Source organism: Lissotriton helveticus, chromosome 11 (genome assembly GCF_964261635.1).
Source record: "Lissotriton helveticus chromosome 11, aLisHel1.1, whole genome shotgun sequence".
NCBI classification, from domain to species: Eukaryota; Metazoa; Chordata; class Amphibia; order Caudata; family Salamandridae; genus Lissotriton; species Lissotriton helveticus.
In genome coordinates this window covers 723,096,752-723,117,532 of record NC_136072.1, presented here as the reverse complement: position 1 = coordinate 723,117,532, position 20,781 = coordinate 723,096,752, and the positions used below count along the sequence as shown (strand labels likewise).

The 20,781-nt window shown below is 49.0% G+C and overlaps 1 protein-coding gene across 1 annotated transcript; it reads left to right on the top strand.

Moving 5' to 3' along the window:
* Positions 1–2,138: 2,138 nt before the first annotated feature.
* Positions 2,139–19,531, top strand: NEFL (neurofilament light chain). The gene is made up of 4 exons (XM_078666601.1): positions 2,139–3,299; positions 7,562–7,686; positions 14,278–14,594; positions 18,653–19,531. The coding sequence occupies exons 1-4, from the start codon at positions 2,247–2,249 to the stop codon at positions 18,916–18,918; spliced, it is 1,761 nt and encodes a 586-aa protein (XP_078522727.1). The 5' UTR covers positions 2,139–2,246; the 3' UTR covers positions 18,919–19,531.
* Positions 19,532–20,781: the final 1,250 nt, after the last annotated feature.

Here is a 20,781-nt window from a genome sequence, read left to right as displayed (position 1 = left end):
GCTAGAGAGTCTGCGGGAACACGAAAGTGCAGTTTATTTTGTGAACTTTTTTACTTTTCTACAAATGTTGGTGTTTGATGACTCCAGTGATGTTATGGAGGCCGTGTGAAGTAAGGACGATCTCCGATGTAAAATGCACTAGGGCTGTTGCTCCCCTTGACAGAGGGCGCGGGACCCTTAGAGTACTGTCTGGACCAGTGACTGCGCACTTCTTCCACTGATTGATATTAGCACAGACCACGATGGTCGTTCCCGGTCCAGTACCGACAGTCCTGTCCATGATATCAATTCTGCATATCAAAAGCAATAAACGCCTCATTTCCAATGTGTGCATTAAAAGAAGAACATGAAGTCTGCAACTTTAAGCTCATGTAAATACACTTTGAATAATTGTTTGCTGTTGTTTATGGTGGAAGATGACGGTGGGCAGTGTACAGTGTACAGTGGCTTTAGTCGTGTAGCCGGTTTTAGAGCTGTGTGCGCAGGTTGCAAGCCATGCTGTGGTCTGGGTCTCACGGAAGCAGTAGACAGCGCAATGCACCTCCACCGTTTGCCGCTGTGAAGGAGAGTGAGACAGCAATTTCTTCCACTGCAGCGTGACTGCGGTGGGCAGGGCTGGGAGATCTGTGCAGTCAGCAGCGGCTGCGACAAGCTGTGCTCGAGGAATGCACAACACCAGGGGCGGGGCTCTCCGTGGTGCTGACGGGACTGGGGCTATCGGGTGGCTGGTACCGTAGCTGTCCATGGTGCTGACGCGGCTGGGCTACAAACCGGACATGGGAACGGAACTGTCCAAGGTTCCGGTGGAGATGAGCTGCTCTAGGATGGAGCAGGCGGTGTCCGAGGCCGGTGCATCCCGGAGAAGCGGGCACTGCTCTATGCGCGGCTAGCGCGCTCGCGGGCTGCTGTAATGGCACTGTCTGTGCCTAATGTACAGCGATCCGGATCCTGCTCGCGTGGGATGGAGCTTTCCCTGGTGCAGGCTGGGCTGCAGCTCTGCTCTTTGAAGTGGGGGCCGCTGGGGCCAGGCTGTCCCGCCCCTGCTGCATTAGGCTGAGTCTCCGCATGGTCCTGACTGAAAGGACGTGACAGAGAGAGGGGTTGGTGTTTCTAGTTCTGGCTAGCATGGGCTTCTAACTGCTGAGGACTAATGAGGTCCCTGGTGCTAAATGTAAAGAACTGTCCGCTAGTTTGGGGCTGCCACGATATTTGGTTCTTATTTATAAATGTACATTCTTGCTGTCTCTGTTTCAGAATAATCTGTGCGCCAGTAATCTGTCCAGCTGTCTGTGACTGGTCACGGCTACAAGCCGTCTGGCTGCTCTTGGGAATGTCGCAGCCCCAGGCTCTCTGCAGATGGGGCTGTCCTACCTGCTGCCGTTTTGGCGGTCCTCTTTACGAGAGACTTCGCTCGGGTTTCCCCAGGGCTGGCCAGTGCAGGCTTGTCACAGCAGTGGGTTGTGCTATGTTTACAGTAGCTCTTCAGGTTGGCTGTTATGAGCTGTACTCTAATGGGGTCTCTGGGTCAAGATTGAACGGCTGTTGATGTTGGCTTGTGTGTGCTCTCTTCTGCAGGGTGTGGGCTAGTTTTTGAAGCGTTCTCGAACGCTGGCTGGTATGTGGTGTCTTATTGAGGGTTGAACCAGAACTGGAGCTTCTGCTGGTGATGTGTGGGGCGGGCTCTCCTCTCTAGTGGGCTGATCCACTGCTGGAGCTACTTTTATGTTGGTTAACATGGGTCGACCTCCTTAAGGGCGGAGACAGGTTTGGAGCTGTTCTTCTACTGGGTGGAAAAGTCTGTTCTCTGGATGGAATTGGACCAGGATTGGTGGTGCTGTCAATTGTGGGTGGGATGGGCGGTTCTCTGTAGGAGGCTGGTCTGCATTTGGAGGTACTTTTGGCTTGGTTTGGGATGGGCTCTCCTCTGAAGGGGGTTGGTTTAGGTTGAAGCTGTTCTTAGATCACGCTGGAGTGGGCTGTCCTTGGTAGGGGCTGAGCTGTGGTTGGAGGTGTTCTCAGCACTCTCTCATCTGACCACTCCTCTGGAGAAGGGCTTTGCTGTGGCTGTCCCCTCCCACTGGGCAGAATTAGGCTGCCTTTTCTTTAAAGGGGCTAAACACTTTCTGTGTTCATCGCTGAAACCCAGTGGTGGTAGAGGTGCTGCTGCGTCAGGTTCCTTGTGGGCTATAAAGAGAGCAGGGCAGACGCCACCCCAGTCGCACGCAACAGCCATCCTCCCAGCAGCCATGAGCTCCTACAGCTTTGATCCTTACTACTCCTCCTCCTCCTACAAGCGTCGGTATGTGGAAAGCAGCCCCCGGGTGCACATTTCCACAGTTAGAAGTGGCTATGGGGCTCCCAGGTCCACCTACTCCACCTACGCAGCTCCAGTGACCTCGGTCTCAGCCAGAAGAAGTTATGCCTCCTCCTCTTCATCTTCCTCACTTATCCCATCACTGGACAACTTAGACCTAACCCAGGTCGCCGCCATCAGCAGTGACCTGAAATCCATCCGGACCCACGAGAAGGCCCAGCTGCAGGACCTCAATGACCGATTTGCCAGCTTTATTGAGCGGGTGCATGAGCTTGAGCAGCAGAACAAGGTTTTGGAAGCTGAGCTGCTGGTCTTGCGGCAGAAGCATAATGAGCCCTCCCGCCTGCGGGCCCTCTATGAGCAGGAGATTCGTGAGCTCAGGTTGGCCTCTGAGGAGGCCACCCAAGAGAAACAAGGCCTTCAGAGTGAACGCGAGGCCATGGAGGAGACCCTACGTGGCCTTCATGCCCGCTACGAGGAAGAGGTGCTCAATCGCGAGGAGGCTGAGGCACGTCTGATGGAGGTCCGTAAGGGTGCTGATGAAGCAGCCCTAGCCCGAGCTGAACTGGAGAAGCGAATTGATAGTCTGATAGATGAGATTCAGTTCATGAAGAAAATTCATGAGGAGGAGATGGCCGAGTTGCAAGCCCAAATCCAGTACGCACAGATCTCAGTGGAGATGGACGTCTCTCGACCCGACCTGTCCTCTGCCCTGAAGGACATTCGCTCACAGTATGAGAAGCTGGCAGCCAAGAACATGCAGTCAGCCGAGGAGTGGTTCCGCAGCCGCTTCACCGTCCTTACTGAAAGTGCCGCCAAAAATACAGACGTAGCTCGTGCAGCCAAAGATGAGGTTTCCGAGAGCCGAAGGCTACTGAAGTCCAAGACCTTAGAAATTGAGGCCTGTCGGGGCATGAATGAAGCCATGGAGAGGCAGTTGCAGGAGCTGGAGGACAAGCAGAATTCTGAGATCCAAGCAATGCAGGTATGGTGGGCTGGTGGGAGGTGTTGACAAGACAGAAAGAGGAAACTGATATATCAGGTATGGGTAACAAGTCAAGGTCGTACACCTAGAGGATCCTGTTTGCAGTTACATTGCGTGGGTGGATGTGGGGCACATGCCGAGTGTGGTGGGAACACTCATATAAGTTTCCTTAGCCTGCAGGTTGATGGTTAGGGTGCTGCAGGGCACTTTCCTGGGTCTATGGGCACATTGGTTGGGTTAGAGAGTCTACATAGCTGATCCTGTGGCTGCCAGGACAGGTGCTTGGGGACAAACACAGAAGATTATGGCCACACAGATAGGGGTATGAGAATACACAGAGGTCCACTGCCATGCCAGTATATAGAGAGGCTATATTCAGTGGCACACGAGCAGGAAGTACAGGGGAGTGTATGCAGAATGTAGGTGAGGTGGTAAGCAAGATATATGTCGGTGATCACACACAGAATGGTAAAGGAGGGAGTAACGACGGATTTTCTCCCAACCAACACAATAGGGTGAATGGAGGATTCTATTCTTACAAAAACTATGAAAGTTATGGGGATTAGGGGTTAAAGAGAAGATCCTGTCCATTCCCTAAGGGATAATGGGGCTGGGGAGATAAAAGATCTTATCCCTTCCCTGCGGAGCCAGGGAGAGGATCCTGTCCATTACCTGAGGGATCATGGGACTGCGGGATAGAGAAATGAGCCTGTCCATTCCCTGACGAGCTAGAGAGAGGATTCTGTCCCTTCCCTAAGGAGCTAGAGAGAGGATTCTGTCCATTCCCTAAGGAGACGATGGATAATGGGACTGGGGAGATAAAAGATCCTGACCATTCCCTGAGGAGATGAGAGAGGACACTGTCCATTCCCTAAGAAGTTAGAGAGAGGATCCTGTCAATTCCCTGACGAGCTAGAGAGAGGATACTGTCCATTCCCTGAGGAGGTCAGAGATGATGGGGATGGGCAGCTATACAAATATGACCCTCTCCTTGCAGACACTGGGAGCTGGGGGTGGGACAAGCTATAAAAATAGGTCTCTGACCAGGTAGCCATGGAGGGAGAAAGAGAGAGGCATCCACTATAGATGCTATCCCTACTTTTAAGGTGAAGCTGGAGAATGACGAGTTAGACAAAGATGACCTTGCCCTTACTGGTATAGGCAGGAGGGGGTTAGGGAATGGCACACTGCAGTAGAGGAACCAGTCTCTGGTGGTCCTGGGTGTAAGGGGTGAGGACCAATATACATAGGAGGTCAGGCTGGGATTGTCTGGTTGGAGACGATGGGCGATGGGGCTTTGATTATAGGTGTTGCCCCTGATTCAGGCATGTCTTTGGAGGTTGATGGGAGGTGGACTTGGAGAATTTATTTCTGTATTCCTATGGGGTGTCCTTTCGGGCACTTAGCCCTAGGGTCTGGGGGGGGGGGGGGGTTCTGCCATGGCTTTGAGTGTCCCCTCGATGGAGGTAATTAGCCTGGATGAACCGTGATCTTGTCAGAGAACCCCCTCTCTGCAGGGACGCGGTGTGATCCAAAGGAGGGGGGTGGGCTGGGAGCGAGAGCTTCTCACAGGACCGTCGCGCTGCCTGCGCGGAGTGCCGGGGGCTGTTCGCGGTTCCCTCTCTGCTGCTGCAAGGGCCTGAGGTGCGTACACTTAGGGAAACCCCCTGTGCAAATACCGGCATGGATCCCGGAAGGAGGGATCGGGACCATCAGGGGCTTCCGGTGCGGTTTAATGAGCAGCGCCTTCTTGGAAGACCCCCGCCCTCTCCCTCGCCTCCAGGCGGAGGGTCCGCGTCCTTCAGGTACCAGCTCTGGCTTAACACGTGGGAGGGGTCTGAGGGGCGCGGGGCTGGAGGACGCGACGTGTTGTCACAGGGCTCCTCTCATGTCTCTGATGGGTGATTAAACCTTACCTGCGGCAACCGGGCATGTCTTTTATGGACGGAATTGCCCGAGGATTGGAGGTACATTGTGTGCCTCACAAAAAGAATGAGAGTGTTGGTTCTCCCCTCCAGAACCCCCGCTTACTCGGCAGCGTAGATGGACCCGAGAGAAATCTCTCCTTACGCTCAGGCGCGCGCACACAGCCCATACTGAAAGTGCTGCCTTCGAATCATAGCAGGGCTGCCCCAGGCGTTCATCTTTCGAGAACCTTCCTATCGACGATATAAGGTGCTCCCTTGCCAAGTGTGAGCGGCTGAGCCGCTTCTGTTTTTCTTTACCTTCCTGCAGTTCCGATGTTGCTTATCCGGTTATAAATACAGAACTTTGATGTATGCACGTGTGATCTGGGGCAGGTATGAGCACCGATGCAGTGGAGATGTGCGACTGCCCCAGACTCAATCCACTGCAGAGGTGCTCAGAGCACTGTAGCGGTGCTCAGAGCCCTGCAGCGGTGCTAAAGCCACTGCATATGTGCTCTAACCACCACGGAGGTGCACATGCCACTGCAAAGGTGCTCGTACCGCTGCAGAGGTGCTAATTTCACTACAGATGCGCTCCTACTACTGCAGATGTGTTCATCCTCCTGCAGAGTTGCTCTTTTGACTGCATGGAGGCCAATGTCACTGCAGAAGTGCGCATTCCACTGCAGAGGTGCTCAAAACATTGTAGAGATGTTAACTCCACTGCATGGCTGCTCATTTCACTGCAGAGATGTTCACTACACTGCTGAGGTGAAGGTCATACCCCGGAAGAGGGTATAATGTCACTACTTAGGGGTTCAAGCCATCACTGCAGTGGCACTCATACCACTGCTGCAGCACTCAAATCACTGCAGTGGCGCTCATACCACTGCAGCAGCGCTCAAACCACTGCAGCAGTTCTCAAATCACTGCAGCAGTTCTCAAACCACTGCAGTGGCGCTCATACCACTGCAAACCCGCTCATTCCAATGCAGTGGCACTCATACCAATGAAGTGGCGCTCATACCACTGCAAAACCGCTCATTCCAATGCAGTGGCACTCATACCACTGCAGTGCCGCTCATACCACTGCAAACCCGCTCATTCCAATGCAGTGGCACTCATACCAATGAAGTGGCGCTCATACCACTGCAAAACCGCTCATTCCAATGCAGTGGCACTCATACCACTGCAGTGCCGCTCATACCACTGCAAACCCGCTCATTCCAATGCAGTGGCAATCATACCACTGCAGAGGCGCTCATACCACTGCAGTGCCGCCCTTACCACCGCAGTGGTGCTCATACCACTGCAGTGGTATGCAGCCCTCTAAACAGGTGCGCACATCACTGCAGCAGGCCGGGCGAGCCGCCGTGCGGTGCCGTCGCCTCGTGGTACATTATTCATGCGGTGTCGCGGGTCTGCACGAGCTGCTCTCAGCGGGCGCGGGACAGCTGCAGAGCTGTAAGCAAACTCTGCCAATCCGAAGGCGGAGCTAGCACTGCGGCCTGGATCTAGCGCTGCTGCTTCCACGGGGCTGGCCTGGGACCTGCTTCAGAAATGCTCCCAAGAAAGCATATTACAGAAATAAACTCTCTCTGCCCCGCCTCGAGGGGGCTGCCTGGCGGGGCAGAGTTCGTAGAGTCGAGAGCGTGGTAAGAGAGTCGCTGCAACACTAATAATGCATCTTGGAACAGCGTGCACGTAGCGCCTCACTTTAGGCGGGGCAGGGGGTTTGTGGGATGGTGGGATGGGAATACCCAGTGGGTTCACCGGGCTTCAGCCCCCCACCCACCCCCGAAATTTGGCTCTAGTTGCCCGCCTGGTTTGAATATCCTAAAAAACATAAGTCATATTCTGTATTGCAACGTTAAATAAAACAAAACCAGGCGCGCGCATGACACATCTAAATCTGTAAATAGTATAATTTAGGGGCACACGTTTATTACATAAACACACGCTCAAAGGCACACTCACATTCTCACCGGCCACTATTTCGAGCCTACTTTCTTCTACATTTCATACATATGAATTTGAAAGATACATTTGAAGTTCTACAGTCAGAAAACTTCGCTTTCAATTCCAAAAATGCGCTACACTACATCCGCCGCGCGGATGCCATTTAATGAACTGGGCACAGTGCTTACATTTCATAATGTAGCCATTACCTCACAGTTAACCCATTACCTGCCAGTTGTCAATGAGCCGTGGGACAAAAAGCGTGTGGTAAACATTGCACGGTGTATATAATATAATTCACAGTGGCAAAAAGGCTGGGATTGAGTTTAGTTTCTTTTTAACATACCGTAAATCTGGACATTTTACTCATTTTACTGTCATCTTTGGTACCAACAGGACGCCATCAATAAATTAGAAAATGAGCTGCGGAACACCAAGAGCGAGATGGCCCGTTACTTGAAGGAGTATCAGGACCTTCTTAATGTCAAGATGGCGTTAGACATCGAGATCGCAGCTTACAGGTACTAATGTGCACGGGTCACTGCGCCGCTTGAAAGGGAGTTCGACTCTAGGCGCAGAAAAACATTTTCTCCTAGACTACAGTACTTTCAGAACGTCTTTACATTTTAAAATAATTTATATAAATGTTTGGTGCTTGCGGGGGTGGCGATTTTTATAAATTTTTACTTTTACGTGATCTTGTGCTACATTTGAATTTTTCAGGATATTAAAAGAAAAAAAACTTTCTAAGTTTACTTCATTTTAAGTGTTGCTTTATCACTAATACTCAGAACAGCCTAAATAATTTAATTCATTATCCAGAAAAAAAGGAACTATATAAGATCTGATAAGAGCTTAGGAAATACTTTAAAGACTCTGGGGCAAATTTACAAGCCCCCTGCGCCACCAGTACATCACCTTTTGTGACGTACCTGGTGACGCATGTTACTGCTCCATACTTACAAGAACAGGAAAAGCCTGTAGCGACATGGCTTTTCCTGTCTTTGTAAATATGCACCCTTTACACGCAGTACTTTGCGTGAAAGGGGCATTCAATGGGTGCTGCTGCGGGTGTTCCCACGCAACACCCATGGAACCAGACACATTTCAAGATTTACAAGAAATCGTAAACCTGGAAATGCGTCAAAATGCTACGCCACACTAAGAGTGGCGCAGCGAGGCGCAACAAGGAGAAATGTTTTCATTTCTCCTCGTTTTTTCCCTCTTTCAATGCATGTTGCATTCTAAAGCACGCATTGAAAGAGGAAAAGGCCAGTAGTGGTTGTTTTTGTGCAGGAAGGTGCCCCTTCCTGCACAAAAACAATCTCCCTATTACGCAGGCAACCTTGCACCATGGTGCAAAGGTACTTGCGCCGGCGCATGGCTGCTGTTTGTGTGCCAGCGCAGGGGAGGGCACAGGAATGCGACATATCATTGTAAGTATGTCGCATTCCTGTGCTTTGGAAGTGCTGCAGCGTGACACAGCCAAAGGGCTTGCGTTGCCACCCTGCGGCACTTCCTTGTAAATCTCCCTCTATTTATAATTACAGGTCTGATAATAGGGGGGACTCTGTCAGGGCCGGACTGGCTACCGGGCAGTTGTGTGTGCTGCACAGCTGGGGGCTAATTTCACTGTGGTGTGGGCTTATTTCGTTGATGGGGACCTGCGTGCGCCTTGAAATAAAACAAGCAAAACGAATTTCGTTTTGTACACACAGGTCCCCATCAACGAAATCATCCCCCTGCTCGGCAGCACACACAACTGCCCGGTAGTCAGTCCGGCCCTGGACTCTGTATTTGTTACTTTTTTCCATCTGCACTTTCTTTGCAGTGGGCACTTAGAATGACAAACAATTTTTATGCAATTGGACCTAAAAAATGAGACACAGGTGAGGCCATTGATCAGCTCCTGAGATATGTGTATTTAAGCTGGATGTCTCTAAGGGGCGAGGTGGCACTTATATGCTGGAGGCTTCTTTAGCAAAGAAGGAGCTCGAAAAAGGAAATTCATATGCAAAGAAAACAAAGTACAATGGCATTCTCACTTTTGACTCTAACCAACATAGTTTAGCTGAGATCTCCAAATTGCAGTACAGAAAATAAAACCAATATAGCGCATTGAGGCACACCAATTGATTGATCATGACTGCCTCACTTTCAAATACCTTTCCACAGCACACCTGAGGCTCTAGTCGCTGCATTTTGGGAATTATAATACAGTTTGGTCCATGTAATGGACTGTGCCAGCCATGCCCATGCTGTGGTCAAATCGCAAGACATTCTGTAGGGGCACCCACAATTGCTGCAATATCATGACCACCCCCAACGATTGTATGCAAGTCACACTCAGATGCAGTGAAATGGCTGTATGACAAAATTACGTTACTGTGCAAAACATTCAAGTAAATTGCCATTCAGTGCAGTGATACTTTCATACCACAGGAAAAAACACAGATTTGTGTTTCTACCCCTACTTCTTTTTATCTTTTCCTATAAGGGGTTTGCCTTTCTTTTTTTTATGTGCATTATTGCAAGTTTAGAGATGAGCAGGTGTGACGTTTCAGAGGACATGCCTACTCATTGATATTGTACCGGAAGTGTGAATTTGAGAAGCACAGGATAGCAAAGGATAAACAAAAATGCATGGTTAGGCTATGCACGAAGCTATAAAATTGTTTGTATCTGCAGTGACAGAGCTCGAATGGTGATCCCGATACTTTCCCGCTGCTGCGTCCCTGCGACCACGCCCCCTGCTCCCCATTGGCCACTCCACTCCTGCCTCCCAGCTGCTCCTTCCTCCCTCTCCCCCTCTTAAGGGGCCCCCGCAGTGGGGTAGGAGTGACCTTTGACCCTGCTCACAGGCAGGTCGCTCCCCAAGCCACCACACAGCCGCCAGCTGCCTCGTGTCCTGCTTCCTGCCGCAACCTGGTTCACGCCGTTTCCCGATCCTTTCTCGCCGCTGTGTCCCTGCCAACCAGCCCCCCTGCTTCCCATTGGCCACCGCGCTCCCGCCTCCCAGCTGCTCCTCCCTCCCTCTCCCCCTCTTATGGAGGCTGCGCAGCAGCCGCGCAGCGGGCACGCCGCTGGTGTCAGAAGGCACGCCAAAGGCAAGCCAGTCTGTGCCCATCCGCGCCTGGACTGCGCCCAGCGCCAGAACCCCTGGACCCCGTGAACGCCACAACACCAGACTCCACTACGACGCCAGCACCCTCTACACACTCAATGCCGGCCGAAACCACACCTGCTTCCAAGCCACCCTGAAACTGACTCACGGGCCTTTCTCCTGCCACACCTGCAGCTTCACCTGCGACAGAACCACCAAACCTCCAAGGACTGGACCCAACCACCTCCGCTGCATACTCCTCAACACCCGCTCCGCTCGCAAACACGCCGTCGAGCTCTGGGATCTGCTCGACACCTCCACCCCAAACATGGCCTTCCTGACCAAAACCTGGTGGAACGACTCCTCGGCGCCCGACATTGCCATAGCCATCCCGGACGGCTACAAGATCACCCGCAGGGATCGCGCCAATGGAATCGGAGGAGGAATAGTCATCGTCCACAAGTCCACCCTCAAGGTCGCCACCCACGCAGACGACACCCTCAACACCGCCGAACACCTGCCCTTCCAGATCCACACCGACCCCAACACCACCCTCAAAGGAACACTCATCTACAGACCACCCGGACCCAAGCTCAATTCAGCGACTCCATCGCTGACCTCGCCAGCACCCACGCACTCACCTCCATGGACTACATCCTCCTCGGGGACCTGAATTTCCACCTCGAGAACAACAACAATGCCAACTCCGCCACCCTGGTTGACAACGTTGCCAACCTTGGCCTCAGACAACTCGTCACCTCACCCACCCACGCTGCTGGCCACACGCTGGACCCCATCTTCTCCACAGACACCCATGTCGCCTTCGACCTCGCCACCGAACTCCACTGGACCGACCACCACTGCATCCATTTCACCTTCAACAAACCAGCCACGCACCACTGCTCCCAACAGCTGCCTCGCCGCTGCTGAAGCAAAGTCACCGAAGACCAGCTGATCACCACCCTCTCCTAAAACCCGCCCACTGACCCCACCAACCCAGACAACACAGCCCAGCAACCTCAGACAGTGGATCGACGACTGCGCCAACACCCTCGCCCCACTCAAGAAACCCTCCAACAACAACACCAGCAAGAGAGCCACCTGGTTCACCGACGAGCTGCAGACCTCCAAACGCGCCTGCCGAAACTGGAGAAGATATGGCTCCACAATCGCACTCCGGACAACCACGCAGCCCACAAGGACGCCACCCGCAGATATCACTACCTTATCAGATTAGCCAAGAGATCCTCTTTCAAAGACCGCCTGGGTAACAACACAAACACGACAGCAAAGAGCTCTTCAGCATCGTAAAGGAACTCTCCAACCCCAGCGCCAACGCCAACGACATACCGCCCTCACAAGAACTGTGCAACTCACTAGCCATCTTCTTCCACCGCAAAATTGCTGACATCCATGACAGCTTCAACACCATGACCGCCCCGTCTACGCCAGACCCCACCTCCCCTGTGAACACCACCAGCATCAACCGCCTGACCTCCTGGTCCAATGTCAACAACGACGAGACAGCAAGGTCATGAACTCCATCCACTCAGGATCTCCGTCAGACCCGTGCCCACACCACGTATTCAACAAAGCAGACGCTGCCTTCGCACCCCAACTACGGAAGGTCATCAACATCTCCTTTGAAACAGCGACATTCCCAGAAACCTGGAAACACGCCGAAATCAACGCCCTCCCCAAGAATCCCAAGGCGGACATCAAGGACCTCAAGAACTTCCGGCCCATCTCCCTGCTCCCGTTCCCAGCGAAGGTCATCGAGAAAATCGTCAACATGCAACCAGCACGCCACCTGGAAGGCAATAACATCTTGGACCCGTCCCAGTGCGGGTTCAGACAAAACCACAGCACCGAGACAACGCTCATCGCTGCCACAGACGATATCAGGCGCCAACTAGACAACAGCGAAACATCAGCCCTCATCCTCCTAGACCTGTCAGCCGCCTTCGACACGGTCTGCCATCGCACTCTAAATACACGCCTCCTAGAAGCCGGAGTCCAAGACAAGGCCCTTGACTGGACCACGTCCTTCCTCTACGGCAGAACCCAGAGCGTCCGCCTCCCGCCCTTCCGATCCAAGGCCACCGACATCATCTGCGATGTCCCCCAGGGCTCATCCCTCAGCCCGACGCTGTCCAATGTCTACATGGCCCCCCTCGCACAGGTGGCCCGCCAACACGACCTAAACATCATCTCCTATGCCGATGACACCCAGCTCATCCTCTCCCTCACCAAGGACCCGCACACCACCAAAACCAACCTCCATGAGGGAATGAAGGCCGTCGGCGACTGGATGAGGAACAGCCATCTGAAGCTGAACTCGGACAAGATGGAGGTACTCATCCTCAGACCCACCCCCTCTGCCTGGGACGACTCCTGGTGGCCGACCACACTGGGAACAGCACCGACACCCACCGACCATGAATGCAACCTAAGATTCATCCTCGACTCCTCCCTCTCCATGTCTAAACAGGTCAACGCCGTCTCCTCCTCCTGCAACAACACCCTCCGCATGCTCCACAGGATCTACAAGTGGATCCCGACTGAAACAAGAAGAACGGTGACACAGGCCCTCGTCACAGCAGACTGGACTACGGCAACGCACTCTACACAGGAATCCCAGCCAAACACCTACGAAGACTACAACGCATCCAAAACACCCCTGCCTGACTGATCGTCAACGTCCCCCGCCACAGCCACATCACCCCCCACCTGAGAGACCTACACTGGCTCCCCGTTGACAAGAGGATCACCTTCAAGCTCCTCACCCACACACACAAAGCACTCCACAATGCCGGACCAGCCTACCTGAATAGCAGACTCAGCTTCTACACCCCACCCGCCAGCTCCGCTCTGCCAGCCTCGCCATTGCCATTGTTGCATGCATCCCACAAACAACCTCCAGCTGCAGATCCTTCTCCTACCTCGCCGCCAAGACCTGGATCACCCTCCCTACCCACCTACGGCAGACCCAAGATCTACTCGCCTTCAGATGACTCCTCAAGACCTGGCTCTTCGAGCAGTAGCGGCACCCCCTCCCCTCAGTGCCTAGAGACCTTCACGGGTAAGTAGCGCGTTTTACAAGTCCTCTGATTAATTGATTGATTAATTGTGATAACAAACTGAAATGAATACATTAAAATACAAATACACAACAATAAGTAACATTAGTATTCAAATCATTTGTATTCCATTAAAGTAAGTGTAAATAGTAATAAATAATACAGCATGATATAATATAGACTATATCGTGCTGAATGATTGTATTACTATTTAATAAAACCAAAATAAGTCAATCTGTCTCTCCTTCTACCTCTCTTTCTCCCTTCTTCTAACTTTATCTCTATCTCTCATTCTTTCTGTCTCTCTCCCTTTCTGTTTATCCCAGTCTTCATATGTTCTCACGGCCTCTTCTCTCTTAAATTCCTCTTTTCCCCAATTGGACTCCAATTCTCTGTCTTGCTTTCTCCTTCTTACACTCGAGCCTCCTATTTGTATCTGTTAAAACATTATTTTAAAATAAAAACACTCCCTGAGGGAGACTCCAAACAATAAATTGATGGTCAAAACTTGTGCCTTTTTTATCGAGAAGCTCCCTTTCACAACTATACTTTTATTGAAATCAGAAAATCACTTAACCCTAGTGAGCACATGGGAGCACAAGTTTTGATTTTGTTAATTCCTCTCTTTGGTTACTATCATTCAGACCATTTTTTCTTAGGGGGTTTTCCCACATTAAGAGTGTTTGTTGATTTTATTTGTTAGTTGTACCTGTAAAGAAACAAAACAGTTGGCACTGAATACATGCAACCACCGGTTATTTTTAGAAAACACAAACATGTTTTTGATAAAATAACGTTCATCATTCTTTATATCATGTTCAGATTTTGTATGTCTTAGACAGGAGACCCTTCTTTTTATTATTTAGCAAACTGCTCCCTGTGATCTCAGTGCTTCTTTCTTTCTTGTTCATTTTTTACTTCCTCCCCAGGAAACTATTGGAAGGGGAAGAGACTCGTCTCAGCTTTACCAGCATTGGGAACATCTCCAGTGGCTATGTTCAGAGCGCCCCTGTCTATGGCAGTCGGACTGCCTATGGTCTGCAGAGCAGTGCGTACCTGATGTCCACCCGCTCCTACCCAGCCTACTACTCTAGCCATGTCCAAGAAGAGCAGGAGGAAATCGAAGAGACGATACAGTCCAGCAGAGCGGAAGAGGCCAAAGCAGAAGCACCAGGAGAAGAGGACGCTGAAGAAGTAGAGGAAGAGGCAGAAGAAGCTGAAGAAGAAGGCCAAGAAGAAGAGGAAGGTGATTGATATTTTGGTTAAAGTACTGCAAATGGATTTGTTATGAAGCAAAGTTTTGTCCTAGGGCTGAACTGAATCTTTTTGGGGGTTTTTTGGGGACCCAAGAAATCTCTGGGTAAAATTCAAGCAATTTGGTGGGACTTTAAGATCTAACAGAGAGTTCAAAGTTGTGGCAATCTATCACGTGCTACTTTCCTTGACAATATTGTTGCTGTTCATATAGTGGAGTTGATAGTTTTGCAGGTCAATATTTTACCCGCAATACTGTGGGATACAACCATCAAGTGAGTGATTTCAATCGTAGTAGGATGTGAAAGTGAAAAATAAAAACACAATTTACACAGGGACTATGGATGAAGAACACTTGTTACTGAAAAGCATTTTTCCATGAACGAAAAAGAGAAAACAAATATTAGACACATTCCTAGTGCAGTGCGAAGGTTAAATTATGCAAGCTCAGCCTTGCAGACATGCTCAAAACTGGCCAACTCGTAGCTTGCAGAGTTTTCAGATTTTCCTATGATTGCACACTTGTGTAGGGTCTCCCACGAGTGTTAGTTGGCATCATACAAAGCCTTACACAGCACTGACCCATTGTACATGAACAACCACATAGACCTCCACAAATCTACCAGATACCTATTCTCAGTCAGACTCCTACTCGCACACATCCCCGGCATACACAGAACCAGATCCTGAGGTTGTCCCTTCTCCTACCTCGCTCTTAAAGCCTGGAACAACCTGCCCATGGACATCAGGGCCTCCTCCTCAGTTCTTGAATTCTGCAAGAAACTGAACACTTGGTTCTTCACCTAGCCCTGATCCTGGCTTGGCACATACAGCTCCTGCTTCACCACCAGAATACCCTCTGAGGGAGTTGTGTGCTTTACAATATAACATAACATAGCATTACATAACATAACCTTTTGAATACAAGTGCATCACTTTCTTTGTGTTTTTCTATTACTTCAAAACGTGTTGTGCTGGTAAGTCACAAGCATTTTACATGCAAGTGCTGACCAGTCTTGGCAGATGGTCACTAGTATTCGGAAACTGTTTCACTGCTTACTTGTAAGCATTTTGTAAGCAAGTATATATATTGCTAAGCTTTCCTCATGAGTGAACAGCCAGTAGCGGCTGGCATGGCTTGTGGGTGGGGTGTCACGTGGGGATGGGAGACGCGCAAGGAGGGGGGGTTTTGTGGGGGGGGGTCATAATAAAAAAAATGAAAACCTACCTTTTTGCCGGGTCCCGCGTCTACTCTGCTCCTTCTCTCCTGCCTCTGACAGGAACAGGAAGCAGGCAGCCAGGGCCCCCTCCCTAAGCCAATCACAACACTCCATGCAGTATTGTGATTGGTCTGAAGAGCCGTGAGATGGGGCTCAGCCAGAGGCTAGTGGGTTGGGCATGTTCTCCATGCAGGCAGCAATGCAGCCTGCATGGAGAAGGGCAATATGCGCATGACAGGTTTGGGCAGCCCGATAGGAGTGGGAAAACCACTCCTCCCCTGCCCCACTCAGAGAGCAGAGCAGCTCCGCCCACCCGCCCGCCTGCAAAGCAAACATAAAATGGAAAAAACTAAAAGTTATTACTATTTTATGTTTCGCATTCTCGCACTGCGAAAAAGCAGTGGGGCGACACTCCTCTGCCATAGCGGAGGAGCCGCCCCTGTGTACAACAGAAATACCTCATGCAAAACTGTTTGAGAAAGCCTCCATCAGTGTGGTAAATTACAAGCACTTAGGTGTTTGGCCAGAGCCCTTGGAATTCGAATTACATTTTGATTTTACAGAGAGATCAGAAATGAAGGCAAACAGTTCAAAATCTTATTTACAATGGACACTTGGCAGTTTGCTGGTGTAAAAAATTGCAGGATAATGCGACAAATTAAAAATCCCAACTTGGGTGTTTAAAAAGACTAGAAAGAAGGTAATTTTACAAGGTCCCAGACCTGCTGGTAATACCCAACATTTTAGGCATTAAACACAAGGTGAAAAAGTATATGTTGTACTCTATCACCATAAAAAGAAACACATTACTCAAAGAGCAGGGTCTTTTGTACAGCAAACCTGCCTAAGTCCCATTTAGATTCAAAACAAATTCTACCTTTCCTCCCCACTGAAACAGCCTCCACAACTCTCCAAAATGTCTTGTGGTCAGAACATCCTGCACGATCAGTCAGTCACCATGGTTTCCTCACAGGCCGTTATCTCTTAGCATGCAGGTTTAACCCAGGAAGTCTCTGTATTCCCAAGAAGAGAAAATAAAAGAAATGCACAGGCTTGAAAGTAGTGGGACAAAGGAACTTGACCATGAATCTCAAATAGATTCACCAATCTCCAGTCACGTGCATAATTCGATTTGAGCAGATCTAGTTTACTGGGTAATACTCTCCTCCAGAAATGTACCTTTCTTAAAACAGATTAACAAATCACAAAAATGGAAGCACAGCAGTCCCATATTTTTATAGGTTAAAATTATTCTTTCCTAAAAGTGTATTTGCATCGCCTTTGGGAAAGGTTTGCCAACCCGCTCTAGATGGTGTGAGTGTGGATAATTCGCAAAGGCTGTCTTAACCACTCTCCCCATGAGTGATGTTCATTATGAGGTTTGCCTCTCAAACCATTCGTTTTTAAGCCTTCTACGCGCGAGCTGCATCCTAGGCTCAAAGAACCAGAGGGATGGTTAGTACTAGAAGTGTATACAATCTGTTACAATTTTTCAATTTCATTCATTTTTAGTTATTATCTTCATTACGCATCTCAATGATTTCTCCTGTGTTTCTACGAAAACTTCCTGCAAAAAATTATAATTTTTTTATCCACCTAAACATTTTGGGGTTTATTTATGAGCTCCTGTGTCACTTTTGCGCCACCGGTGAATCACTTTTTGTGACGCACCAGTGGCGTAAAATTGCACCATATGGCACCATATGTACGAAGTGACGCATCTAGGTAGATGCGTCACTTCATAAACCCCTGCGCTACATTTTACCTGCGCCAGGTACAATGTATGCAGGTTGGGCATACCCCCGCAAGAAAGGGTCGTATGAGTGGCGCAGCAAAATCTATGAGATTTTACTGCATCACTTCTAGGACGCCAATGCGTCAAAACCTTATGCCTGCCTCATGGCAGGCGTAAGGGTGATGCAGGCCCTTTCACATGGGGCTTGCCCCATGTGAAAGGAACATTGCTGAAGTTGCGTCAGGCTTCCGACACAACTCCGGCAATGCGCCACTTTTTGCGCTGACAGATACGTCAGTTATACTGACGTGTCTGTCCTTCCTTGCAACATGATGCATCATATTGTAAATATGACGCATCATTGGTGTCGCAAGGAGGGAGCACTGAGAAGTGGCCTATCGCTGCTTTCACGCAGTGATGCGCCACTTCTCGTAAATGAGGCCTTTGCTTTGGAAAATCTGCAAAAAGACGCTTTGTAGCATGATGTTTTCCAATTGTGGACTTTTCCTCAAACAGCTTAAATAGGTTTGTCACATATTTCCTGAAATGTAATGACATTTGCTAAGTTTTTCATAGATTTTCTATAAATTCGCAGAAGTTAAGTCACTCAGTCTTACATATCAGCTTGCTATTGTCAGTTTGTAGGTGCTCTCTATTTTTTTCAAAAAAAGGAGCTGAGGCAAAGGGATGCGCAGTGACATGCACAAAATCTTTTCTCACAATTTGGGCATCTGTAGTTAGGACTACGGTTTCTATAGTGACAGCTGAGACACTTAGCCACATCTTCATAACTGTAGCGACCCAGGAAAGAGATTACCACAGTTAACCTCATATACCTGATTCACAGTCCCATCTAACCAAAGGGATAAGATTGAATATATTTCTTAATTGCTATTTTTGCCTGTAAATGTTTGAGATTAGAGTTAGCACAGGGAGTTCCCATCAGAGCATCGTGTAGATCAATTAGTAAAATTGTGCTTGAAATGGCATGCGGATCGATGCGCATTGCAGCATCAGCAGCCGCATGGTCGGCTTATCGACATTTTGACAAATGGTGCATATTAGTGATCAACCAATATTATTGTATTTTCAAAGGTGAAAAAGAAGATGCTGAAGAAGGAGAAGATAAAGAAGAACAAGAAGGCGAGGGAGAAGAGGAAGGTGAGGGAGAAGGAGAGGAAGAAGCAGAAGGCGAAGGTGAAGAAGGAGAAGATGAAGGTGAAGGCGAAGGCGAAGGTGAAGGTGAAGAAGGAGAAGGTGAAGGGGAAGAGACAGAAGAGGCAGAAGAAGAAGCAAAAGAAGCAGAGAAGGAGGCTGACGAAGGCAAAAAGCCAGGAAAAGGTGGAGTTAAAAAAGCTTAAGAGGACTAATTTAGATTCTTCATTCAGCCTGATCAACCAGTGACTGTGTCACAGAATGTTGATATCCAGATAAGACATCACAATTAAAGAATCACTGGTTTGTCAGGAGACCCAGTGTCTTCCAGGTGTGCTGGTGCCTCTGAAAGGCCATTTGAGTCATGGTAGGGTCAGGTAGAGCCTAACTCATTACTTGCCCTCCCATCCCATACTGTCATTCTGGAGGCACCCAACATACAGGGAATTTCCCGGTTTCCCGACAGGCCAGTCCACCTTTTACCAAGCCTTGAAATCACAGAGTCCTTAGGTTTTTGAAGAGAGAGTTTCCCTGAGAGTCCTTCTCTATGCAAAGTCCCACCTATGCTTGATGTGTGCCCTTCCCCGCGCTCCACTGGCTTGCTACCAAAACACGCATGGTGTAATACTTGTGAGTTGAGAAAAGTGTGCCATGCTGAATGATCTAAACCTCACTGAAGAAAGACAAAATGGTACTGCTGGTGAATCTGCTCATGCACAGAGGGAGTTCACAGAAGACTATAAAGGTTACAGGATGTTTGACTTTGATGGGTACAGTATGTGCAATAAACCACAAAATAAAGATCACAAACTGCATTCAGATCTGTCTGTGTGTCATCGGCATCATATGTTCCAATCCAACTGTAAAGAAAGAAAGGGGGGGAGCCAAGAAATAAATTGGGCAAGCTTTGACAAGTCTTTTATGTTTGGCATTAGATTTAGTCAGTTTTATCTCAAGAGACAGCTACACAGACACATACTGTAAACACATACCATTTTTATTACCTGCTTAGTGCAACCAGACATAGGCATGTGAGTCATAACTTCTACTGCCTTTACTTTGACAAACCCTTACTTGTCCACCTTTACTTAGTTCCACTTGTACTTTGTCCACCTACCCTTGAAATTATCTTTATTTTGTCTCCATTATTTTGCCTTAACTTCTTTTTGTCCGCTATTCCTTATGATAGAATTTTCAAAAATTCTTGTCCATTTCTTTATCATTTTTAATTTTAATTAATTTCATTTAATGTAATTACACTTAAGACCATTAATACTAACTCTAAATTGAATTAAATTACTTTCTAAATCAATTAAATAACAGGTTGTTTTAATGCTAACACTAATTTACCCAGTTTAAATAAATTAAATGAATCTACATTTTCTTGATTATAACAAATACATCTTAATTTTAATTCTTCCTCTACTTTCAATCTGTTTAGAGAAATTAGATTTTTAATGAATGAATAAATGAATATAGTATTTATTAAGTGCGGCTGTTACTCCCAGGGGAGCATCCTGGCACTGAGCGGTAAAAATAATAAAAACCAGAAATCATAACAGCATGGCAAGGCCTTAAGACGAATTATCAAATTAGTGTCTGGCACAAAGAATCAGAGACTGTGAATATCAGGTCTTCGGTGGTTTCCTGAAAAAGGATTCAGAATCAGTGTGTCTCAACTAATTGGGAAGATGGTTCCAAGACGAAGGGGCATTTTTACGTCTTCTGGCGCATCTCTGCAAATCAGCAGGGATGCGCCAGAACAGATGTGTCACGTAATCCCCCCCTTGCGCTACCATAGATGCATCGCATTTGCGATGCGGCGCACCATGGAGCAAGGAGGGGTAGATGCGTGACGCATCTTGAGGCGCACAGGCGGCGCATTGCTGGAGTCGCATCGCAAGAGCGACGCAACTCCTGCAATGCACAGGGGCTGCCCATACTCAACATGGTGCCTCACTCCTTACGCCTGCTTCAAGCCGGCGTAAGGATTTGACGCAGCAGCGTCATAAAACTGACTCAGTGAAATCTTGCAGATTTCACTGCGTCAGTTTTACGGGGCTTTCCTG